Source organism: Chenopodium quinoa, unplaced genomic scaffold (assembly GCF_001683475.1).
Source record: "Chenopodium quinoa cultivar QQ74 unplaced genomic scaffold, ASM168347v1, whole genome shotgun sequence".
Taxonomy (NCBI): Eukaryota; Viridiplantae; Streptophyta; class Magnoliopsida; order Caryophyllales; family Amaranthaceae; genus Chenopodium; species Chenopodium quinoa.
This window is the reverse complement of record NW_018743732.1, coordinates 362,574-373,307: the sequence shown is the minus strand read 5'-3', so window position 1 is coordinate 373,307 and position 10,734 is coordinate 362,574. Positions and strand designations below refer to the sequence as shown.

The 10,734-nt window shown below is 33.1% G+C and overlaps 1 protein-coding gene across 1 annotated transcript; it reads left to right on the top strand.

Moving 5' to 3' along the window:
• The first annotated feature begins 5,173 nt into the window (after positions 1–5,173).
• Positions 5,174–6,800, top strand: LOC110684651 (transcription repressor OFP1-like). Its single transcript, XM_021861087.1, has one exon. The coding sequence runs from the start codon at positions 5,611–5,613 to the stop codon at positions 6,682–6,684; it is 1,074 nt and encodes a 357-aa protein (XP_021716779.1). The 5' UTR covers positions 5,174–5,610; the 3' UTR covers positions 6,685–6,800.
• The last annotated feature ends 3,934 nt before the right edge of the window (positions 6,801–10,734 follow it).

The following is a 10,734-nucleotide window of genomic DNA, read 5'->3' as shown; positions in this document are numbered from 1 at the left end:
GGTGCTGCTGTGACTCCTGCTGCTAATGCCTGGTCCTGTCCTAGTGTGGGGGTAGTGAAGGTAAATTGCGATGCTTATGTAGGGAGGAATGTGGGGCTTGGTGTGGTTATCAGAGATGCGAATGGAAGTATACTGGCAGCTGCTGTAAAGAGGGGTGCTCTAGGATGGTCAGCTGAGATTGCTGAGGCTGCAGCTTGTCGCTATGGGCTCCAGTTAGCAACTAGACTTGATTACTCTGCTGTGGTGCTTGAGAGTGATGCGTATGCTGTTACGCAAGGAATAAAGACGAAGCCTGCTGATAATTTCACACCTTTCTCTTTAATTATTGACAATGTGTGTTATTTGTCTAGGTTTTTTACTGTTTTCTCAGTGTCTCATGTTAAACGTGCGGGTAATACTCTAGCACACCATGTTTCTAGATGGAATACTTATGATTGTACTGAACGTGTTTGCTTAGGTCCGTTTCCCCAAAGTCTGTTAACTTTGGCGGAAATTGACCTCCTTTAATTTTAATCCGCAGGTTTTTTCAAAAAAAAATAAAAAATAAAATAATGTACTCATCAAGACGAATCAAACTAGATCCCACATGACTATATTTGTTTTTATAAATTGAGAGAAATTAAGAAGATTCTCTCTCCTATTTTTAAAAAGTTAAATATTCCAAACAGGAACATCATTTTTGAACGGAGGGAGTATATTTTCATTCTTTTATTTTTTTGTAATAAAAATATAGTATAAAAACCGCAAAATACATTAAAGTGCGGTTTGCGGTGCAGTTTGGTCTAAATTTTTTTAGAAACCGCAAACTACGGTTTGGTCATATTCAAAAACCGCACCGCAATTTTCAAACCGCAAACGCAAAATTGGGGTTTGGTGCAGTCTAAACCGCACTCTGAACAGCCCTAAGCTCAGCTTATTCTTATGAACTTGTTTTAATCTGAGACTAGCTTTTTGGCTTGGGTGATGCTCCAAGTCATCATATTAATGGCATGATTTAAATATTTATTTATGTTTAATTTTGATATGATAACGTGTAATATGACAATAGCTTAGTGGCTAACACTTTACATTTTGAATTTGATGTTGAGGGTTCAAATCTTGTAAAATCCATGGTTTTTAAACAAATGAAATCAATTAAATGAGGAGAGCGCCACGTTACACGGAAAATTGTCTATGAACGCTTTTTAATATATAGTATGGATTTTGCTAAGCATTAATTATTTTTACATTATTTGTTTTGATAAGTTAAGGAGAACATTTCCTAAATTCAACAAGAACTTATTATGCTCGACTAAATATAAGCAAAGTCAGCGCAAATTTTAAGGTGCACCACTGCACCCTGACGCCTATACTTTTGAACATTTAGTAAAAAAATCTGAACAATTGCAAATTTCGAACATTTAGTAAAAAAAATCTGAACATCACAAATTTTGAACATTTAGTAAAATAATCTAAACAATCGCAATGCACCACGCTTATACTTTTGAACATTTGGTAAAAAAATTTGAACAATTGCAAATTTTGAACATTTAGTAGAAAAATTTTGAACATCGCAAATTTTGATCATTTAATAAAAAAAAATCTGAACAATCACAACGCACCACGCCTATACTTTTGAACAATAAGTAAAAAAAAATACGAACAATTGCAAATTTTGAACATTTAGTAAAAAAACTGAACAATCACAAATTTTGAACATGTAGTATATTAAATACAACACTATATGATAAATATCAATTTTTTGAAAGAAGTTTGTCTGACTCGTAATAATTCAATAGTTTTGTAATATAAACTGAACATTTACTGCATATAATGGCTAACATTTCTTTATAAAATATGAACATATAGAATTTAATGTTTATGTTCATTTTTTGTGACGTGTTCAATTTTTTTACTAAATGTTTAATTTTGTATAGTGTTCAATTTTTTTTACAAAATATTAAAAAATATAGATGTGGTGCACCTATTTAAGTTATCATAGTCCACAATTCTACGCGCATAATAACTATTGCAAAGTCAGAATGATTCGATGGCCCAAGTATACAACATGCTTAAAAGTTTTATTTTGAGAAGCCCAACTGCAGCAAAGGTGACCCAAGTGGAGTAAAAGAGGCCCAGAAGTTCCATCTGATTCTCTGCCTGTTCTACTTTAAGTTATCATAGTCCACAATTCCATAAGCATTCAAGATAATACAACTGCATTACAACAAGTATGAAATGTATCATAGACCAAAATCCACAATTCCCTGCCTATTTCATCTCTTACATCTTTAATTATCAGTTATCACTACAGCAGATTTTCGAAACGAACCATATAACTACTGTATCAAACATATATTCAGGAATTTACCGACATGTTGATAGGCTCGCTATGGTACTAAACCAATTTTTATGACTCTAGGGGCTAACTACCATAACCACTTCGATATTGGAATTTTTTTCTAAAATTGGTCCGAAATTGTGGATTATAACCTTTAATTTTGAGCTATTTTTAGGATCGAAAAAGAAAAAGAATTAGGTGTTTCTCATAGACACCGCAAATCATCGAGGCTATTTGAGTGGTCGAAACCATTCACTTTGCCTCTTAACTCTTAATTTAACAAATTGTATACATGTCTCCCGTCATTAACTCAAGAGCGCTATGAATCTATATGTGACTATTAGAGACCTTATATGGTTTCATATTATTATATGTGATTTTAGATGTATCCCTTACCAATTACCATCAGTCCATCACATGAGTTTTCAACACTTGGTCCTGAAATCTCTAAAATTGATTTAATTTCATGTATTATAGCTTCATATTTAGCATCAAGAGAATATTTACAGACTCAATAAAGTCCTATCAAGGTGATTCCTAAGGTCCCCAAATTAAAAGCCCATTGGAGACCTACCTGTTGGTGCCCAGAATCATCAAACTCATGCCTAGGCTCACCCCACCCCTTGTAATCATGTCTTAAGATATATTGACATTGATCCTTGCATAACATTGTCCTTGTCTTGCACAAATGCTAATACAGGTCCAAAATAATGGTTATGAGAGTTTCAAAAGAGGTTGGAGGGTGAAGATTGTTGCCGAAGTAACTGTTTAAATTAATAAGACTAGTTTTCATTTTTCTGTCTCTAAAAGTTAAGAACTTACTATTCTTTCTTTCTTTCCATTATAGCTTGAAGTGCAATTGATACTAACTAATAATTTGAAGTAAGCATTACAATTTCACCATTTAAATTAGTTGTTAAAACGTATTATAGATGAACTAATGTAATTACAAATATTTTGAATGGATATATAATTTATAAGCTTCTCTTTTTAATAAACAACCATACACAATAATAATCAATTGTCTACTCATGTGTAATGTGACACCATGTCATTGTCAAGTCAAACATTCACGCTACAAAATTAATGAAAGAAAACAATATTAAAATATACTAGATAGCACTATACATAGAAACTTGTAATCAGTAATTAAATATCTATTTTTCTTCATATATGTATCTCTCATTCTCTCTCTAAGAGTCTAAGGCCATTTGCAAATTTTGCCATGCCTTGTTTCTTTACAAATCTTTTTATAGTTTTCCTCCTTTTTTTGATTCTTCATGATTTTTTGCATTGGAAACTCGTGCATCAAACATCAACGTCAAAGAGTCGCCCAAAAAATAAAGATACTCCTACATCAACAACCAAAAATTAAAAAGAAAAAGGCCATGCTTTCACAAATGTTAGTCCAAGATTGTTGCTTTGAAGATTAAATTCCCTCATTTCCTAAGGCCCCACATGAATATGCTTTGGATGCCTTTGCAATTTGCAATTTCATAAAATCAATATTGTTTGAACTTAAAATCTTCAAAAGAATTTGTCATTAAATTCTCTTATGCTCTGATGGAGTGTGGGGGAAGAACTAGACTTTTATAATCAAATTCATGGAATTTTCCCCAAATTTCGACTAAATATACTTGTATATTAATATTATTATTGCCTTATTGGTCTAGTTTTTTGTCGACAATTCATGCATCTCTAATTCTCTATTATTTACTAGACTTATCTCATTTTGTAGCAATGTTTTATGTTTGTTATAGTACGGGTACGTTTCACTTTTTTTTCTTTTTTTTTTTTTTTTTTTTTTTTTTTGCGTGTGTTTTATGTTTAGGTAAATTCAAGGTAATTTTCTAAGGAGAATTAAACCTATATTCTACTGTCCTTACAATGAAAATAACATAATTTCTTAATTTTTTTAACACTTTTTTTTTAAATTATATATATAAGCTTATAATCGTTTTTATGGTCCACTTGAACCAATATAAAGTATTAAATTATATAAAATAAACTTGCACATTATATTATACCAAAGGGGATAACGAATGTGAATGCCGTATACTTTAAGTGAAAGTTTTCTTTCTTTCTTTTTTTTTTTAAACAATTAAGTGAAAGTTTTTTTATACTCATAATAGTGCATTTATGTACGTGAGAGCTAGATATCTATAATTAATTTCCTCTTTTAAGGGGAAAATGGACATGTTTAATGTTAAAAAAAAATGTTGAGCACTCATCAATGAGATATGAGATGGTACAGCATTCGATATTTCACCCTAAGGAAATCAGGAAACTTGTAGCCAATTCTGCATTTAAAATATACACTTAATAATTTGGTTAATTGGTGTAGGTTTTAGACAAAATATACTCTATTTCGGATTCAAAATAAGAAGTAGCTACACTCGAAAAATTGACACCCCGACCCTAAATACAGACATAAGGTGTAGGATAGTTGAAACAAGTTATGAATTTATCAATATACCCTTCAAATTAAATCGTTTAATACACCATTGTAAAGTTGTAAAAGCACGTATAAATAGAATAGTTGATATGATATGATAATGGTCAATGATAAGTACACATAAGCTACTTAAACAATGGGATACTAACCATATACCAAAGTTAGGAATTGATTTGAGAATCATTATCAAGATTAACATCATCATTAATCATCCACTTATACATCCAAGCACGAAATACCAACACAAAGGGTACTATAGCACTCTAAAGAACACAATCATGTAAACAACATTAATCAATTCAATTGTCCTTTATAATACAAGACTAACCACTAATTTACTAGAATAATCTAGAATAAACAGTATCATTTAAGCAAGTAATTAATCCTAAGTTTAGGCAATTTGTCCCTTAATTTACAGTCTGTAGTGGGAGCATAGGATTATGGTGGGCCAAAAAAAAAACCCAATGATTCTCCATACTTTTTATATCCTTCGTGCTGCTGGCTTTCATCATATAATAAAATCTCCATTTCCTTTTCTTCTGTTATAAGATGACTTTTTCTTTTACTAGACATACTTTTTATTTAATGCATGCTTTCTTTACCAAGCTTTATTTAGTGGACCCTTTTTTTATGTTACATTTTTTTTTTTTGTTCCAAGGGGTAATGTAACCCTTTTATTGTTTTATAGCATAGTTTCATCATATGCAATATATATTTGGAAACATAATAAAGAAGAAGTAAGAATTCATATTACAGAGAAGAAACACTAAGAAATAGTCACAAAAAAAAAAAAAAAAAAAAAGGTAGAGAAGAATTTAGGAGTTATTTTTGTAAGATGGGTAAGTATAGATTCAGATTATCTGATATGATGCCGAATGCTTGGTTCTACAAGCTTAAGGACATGGGGAAGGGAAGATCAACAAAGTCGAATTCTCGAGCTTCGAAGAGTATCAAGCAATCCTCTGTTTCAGACACTCAAACTAGTGTAACAAGCACAAGCATCACAAAATTTCGGCACCCAAATAGCTCTTATGCATACTATCCTACCTCTGCAGGTGCTGCAGAACCCCTGATCAGGTTTACTGATCCCATGTATAGTTCACCCAGGAACTATAGTCGAGTCTCCGATGCTCGTTCTGCTACAAGTCCCTGCAGAAAGTCGTCTAATGCTCGTAGAAGAAGCAGAAGCACAACAATTTACAAGCAAAAGAATGAAAATTGTTGCACTGGTGATCAGCCCTTGTATTATTCTCTTTCGTCCAGTGAGCTTGGCTCTCCTGAAGTCGTTATTTCTGTGCCTAATGATCGTGACAGGAAAAGCGCTAGTGTTGATTTTGGGCCCGAGTTATTGATGTTTGATGAAGTAGGTTCTTGGAGCTCATCGTCATTGCGATCATCATGCAGCTGCTGCTGCAGGATTAGTTCTTCTACCGCAGATATCATCATCGACCTGAATCATCAAGCTCACGAAGAATCATCCTTCAGTAGAAAGTTTCAGAAGTTGAACGAGTTCGATGCAGCATCAGAGCTTGAGCTGCGCCCTATATTGACAAAGCCTCCAGATGAACCAAACTTCGACATGATTGACATCAGAGAATTAAGCAGTGTTATCAGGAAATCTGCAGGAAATGAGAAGCCTGTCACTGATAAAAACAATAAATATGTCAAAGAGGTAAAATCGCGAAGGTCAAGTCTATTAGATAACTTTGCTATTGTTAAGTCGTCGTTAGACCCTCAAAGAGATTTCAAGGAGTCTATGATGGAGATGATCCAGGAAAACAACATAAGAGAGTTTAAAGATTTAGAAGACCTCTTAGCCTGTTATCTTTCATTGAACTGTAAAGAGTATCATCCTGTTATTGTTAAGGCTTTCGAGCATATCTGGCTCAAAATATTCTGCTCTTCATAATAAGGCTTATCTAGTAAAGAAAATTGTCCTAGTTGTAATCCTTAAGTTTGTGAAAGATTCTCATGTACATAATACTAAATAATGAAAACTGTAAATTTCTGTTTATGGTTTCAGCATCTTTTAAGCCTTTCCTACATAATTTATAGCTGTTTTTTACTGTTTCAGAAAGAACTTTTTATGTGACCAATCAGACGACATTCACTCGTACATAGGTCAATCCAACATAGATTCACTATAGAAGCTTGGTAATGCTAGTGGACAAGCAGGGGATCGAAGATTAATTTTCATGCTTCTGTCATATATAAATTCAGAGCATACATGATCCTCCACTTAATGAAAGAACAAATACTAGTGATGATCTTATTGTCTTATATTTGACAAGAATACTAAAAGGTCATGCTCTTGTCTTTTTTGAATGACTTTTGTTCTTACTTGTATACTCAGTCTAGAATAGTGATGTCTATTTTCCCTTCATTAATCTGTTAGCATAATGATATCCTTTGAACTAAAGGTAGCCACAATAATTATATGAATATCTTTAAATTTATTTCTTAATGAAATAAATTACAAGTTCATTATTTATGTCTATCATGTTTATAAAACTATACTACTAACTAATTGAAGATTTTCTATATAATAGTCGCACTCTATGTCAGTGGCGCAACCCTCTCATAATACCGATATATACGGGGATAATAAGTGCAAAGATTATTTCATTATTTATTCGAATGGTAATTGGTTGTGCCGCGTAGCATATTTAACTGTTGCACTTAATGTGATCTATCTGAATAATACTTAACTGCGGCGCCTCCTCTTCTTCTTCCCCGTAATTTGTTTCGGATTCAATGGGCCTTTTCTCCGGATTACCGGGAATTTTAATTGACGGAAATGCGAAATGCGAAAAGAGAGGGGAGTTCAAAAGGCAAAACCGAAGAAATTGCAGAAAAAATTAGCTTTATCAAGTTCGGAATTCGGCGATCTCTCGGTTCGGAGCAACGAATTTCACTTTAATGTCTCGGAATTGCAAGGAATGAAGGGGAATTGAAGTTAGGGTTGCAAGGGTGCTTTACAATATTCAGGCGGTGTGTTTGCAAAGTGAACCGCAAAATAGTGGTGAGGGTAACTTATATAGCTCACTGGAATCAGGAATTCTAAGAGTTCAAAAATGCCAAAAACCCCTAAATCTAACCGTTAAACACGTTGCCCAGTAAATTATCCACTAAACCTTCCACCTTCCCTAGTTATTCTCCATAATGACAGTTAAAAACGTCATTAACAGCCTTGATTCCATGTTCCAAAGTTTAATCATTTGCTTCCCTCCATCTGGCAAGTCCAAACCCGAACCGTCTTCAGCCGAATCGGGTGTGGGGGGCAAGTTGTTTGGGTCCAAAATAACTATCTATTAGACCTAGTCCACAAATGATTCAATTCAAAGCCCAAAAATAAGGATCAACCTTCCGGCCCAATGTCAAAGTCAGTCAAAGGATCAGTCCAAGTGGCAAGCCCACTTGACTAGGTCCCAAACCCCTCATTTAAGCGAAGGTATAAAAGTTAGCTTTCTCCTCACTTCACATTCATTCACAATCAGCCTCAAGCACAAAATCTCTTGCACAACACGTTCTCTCTCTCTAAAACACTGTATTGACTTCGGCATCGGAGGGGCCTTCCTCGGCACAACCCCCGAGGCCAGTTTTATGTGCTCTTTGCTGTGCAAGATACCCTCGGCTCCAGCATCTTGAAAGGGCCTGCTGAAGTTCCCATTGTTTTCATCCGACACACAAACAATATAACATTCCAAATAGTTAGAGATTGTTACCAAATTCCTAGTGATATGCTCAAAATGAAACAGGAAGTAGAATACTACATTTCTTAAAATTAAAGAAGTGGGCAAATATCAAAACTCAACATACCCATTACACCAAAAATAAAACATAAAATTTCAATTGAAAACTTCAGCTGAAATAAGAACCCTAGAAATGTATATTTGAACAAATCGACAACTTTTTGTAAAATTAAGGTCAGATCGAGACAAATTAGACATGGCAAAAAACTTGGTTGCATCATTTCCAGTAATACGACCATCTCCATCTACCCAGAATTTTTTTTTTAAAAAAAAAAAAAGAAAGAAAAAGAGTAAATTCATAGCAATAATTCCAAAAAAAAAAAAAAAAAAAAAAAAAAAAATCCAAATTCAAAAATAAAAAATTTGGGGAAATTAATGAAAAAAAATTACCTGAATCAGCAATAGGAAACCATAGCTGATAAATTTTCTGGTGTTCTTTAGAACATGTAGAAATTGGGCCGGTAGATATCTCCATTTTTGGGTCTTTTTTTTAATGAATTTTTAAAAAATTGCAATGAAATTGATTGTTTAACTTGAATATATAATGCAAAAATTCAACGACAAAAATTTAAATCAATTGAAGAAAAAATAAAAAATTGGGGAAGCTCCACTTTTAGTGTGATTTGGTAGAAGAGCTAACTTCAAAATTTTGAAATGGAGGAAGAGACAAAGAGGAGAGGCGGAAAATTGCAGAGGCTTTATAATTTATAAATATTAATTAATGGAAAAAGAGCCACTGTTTACTTCATTTTTACTGTATTTTTCATTTTTTTTTCAGGATGAACTCATGTAAACGACGTCGTTCATGACTCTTTTTTTTTTTTTTTTCACAATTTGTAATTTTTCAAAATTTTGGGTTGCATTTGTCTTTTTAAAAAATGATCATTTTGAAATTTGAGTTATTGGGCAAGTATGAATTTAAATCTAATTATCTCAACTATAATTCAAATCTAATTATTATTTGGGGAATTGAGAAGATTGATGTAAGTTATTATGAGATGAGCGGTGGATTCGTGATAGACATGACGTTTAAGACACATGTATTTTATTGTTACCTTTATCGGCATGTATCATGCATGTTTAATAAGTAATACTGAATTATGATATGAATTCTATTAAAGATGTTTGACTATGTCACTTATTTTGTGACAGAGGGAGTTATAATTTAGTAATCGAAATCTTGAAGAGTCAGAAGTAAATATCATTAGTCCTGCTTAAGTTCTAGCATACATAATCTAAAGAGAACAAATACTTCGTTTACCATGCTAGCAAATATTACATTGCAAGTCTTGCTAACAGAAAACTGCATAATCCAATCCAACTATATTTCCCATCTGCATAAAGTTGAATTCTACTTGGATTCAGTAAATTGATGAACTGAAAAAAATACAAGTATTAAAGCAACGAGACTTCATTACAAGATCTGATCATCATTGACCCAAAGAACAGCATAAGGGGTAACAAAACCCAACAGTTTTCCAATACGTAGACAAACTTGCTCTCTAGTAACAAATTTGTAAAATTTTCTCATAGCTAAAAATTGATTAACCAGTACATCCATGAGAGATTTCATAGCCAGAATTAGGCTAAGTATTAGCTTCAACTTATAGGTAAATTCCACTGATGTACAGAATTCTAATATCCATTCATAAGAGTTTAACAACACAAATTAACCAGTACATCCATGAGATATTTCGTAGCCAGAATTTGGAAAAGTTTTAGGTTCAACTTATAGGTAAACTCCACTGATGTACAGAATTCTAGTATCCATTCATAAGACTTTAACGACACAAACATCTGACAAGTGCAAGAATTATTTGCTGAAGTATAACAAGAAACCAAAAAAAGAAGCTTCCTTAAACAAGTAGTTGGAGCAATCTGGTCTCAACAAAAGCTACAAAGAGATCTGAAATCAATAATTTAACCAACAAAATTGAGAGCTCCATAAGATGGCAGCAGAAAAGATACTAAGGCTTTCTTTGCGGGAGAGGCAAAAGCTTAGGGTCTAGACGAGTCTTAGAAAACACTTGAACTTCCATTTGACCTCCAAACATACGATGACGTGCTAACCAAAACAGCTTGTGGCGCAATTCAAGCCTCTCAGCTTTTATGTCCGGTACACATTTCTGGACCCTGGTCTCAAATTGTTCTCGGGACTTTTTGTCAATGTGAGGTGACCGTAGAATAGTATACAATACTCTAGTTTC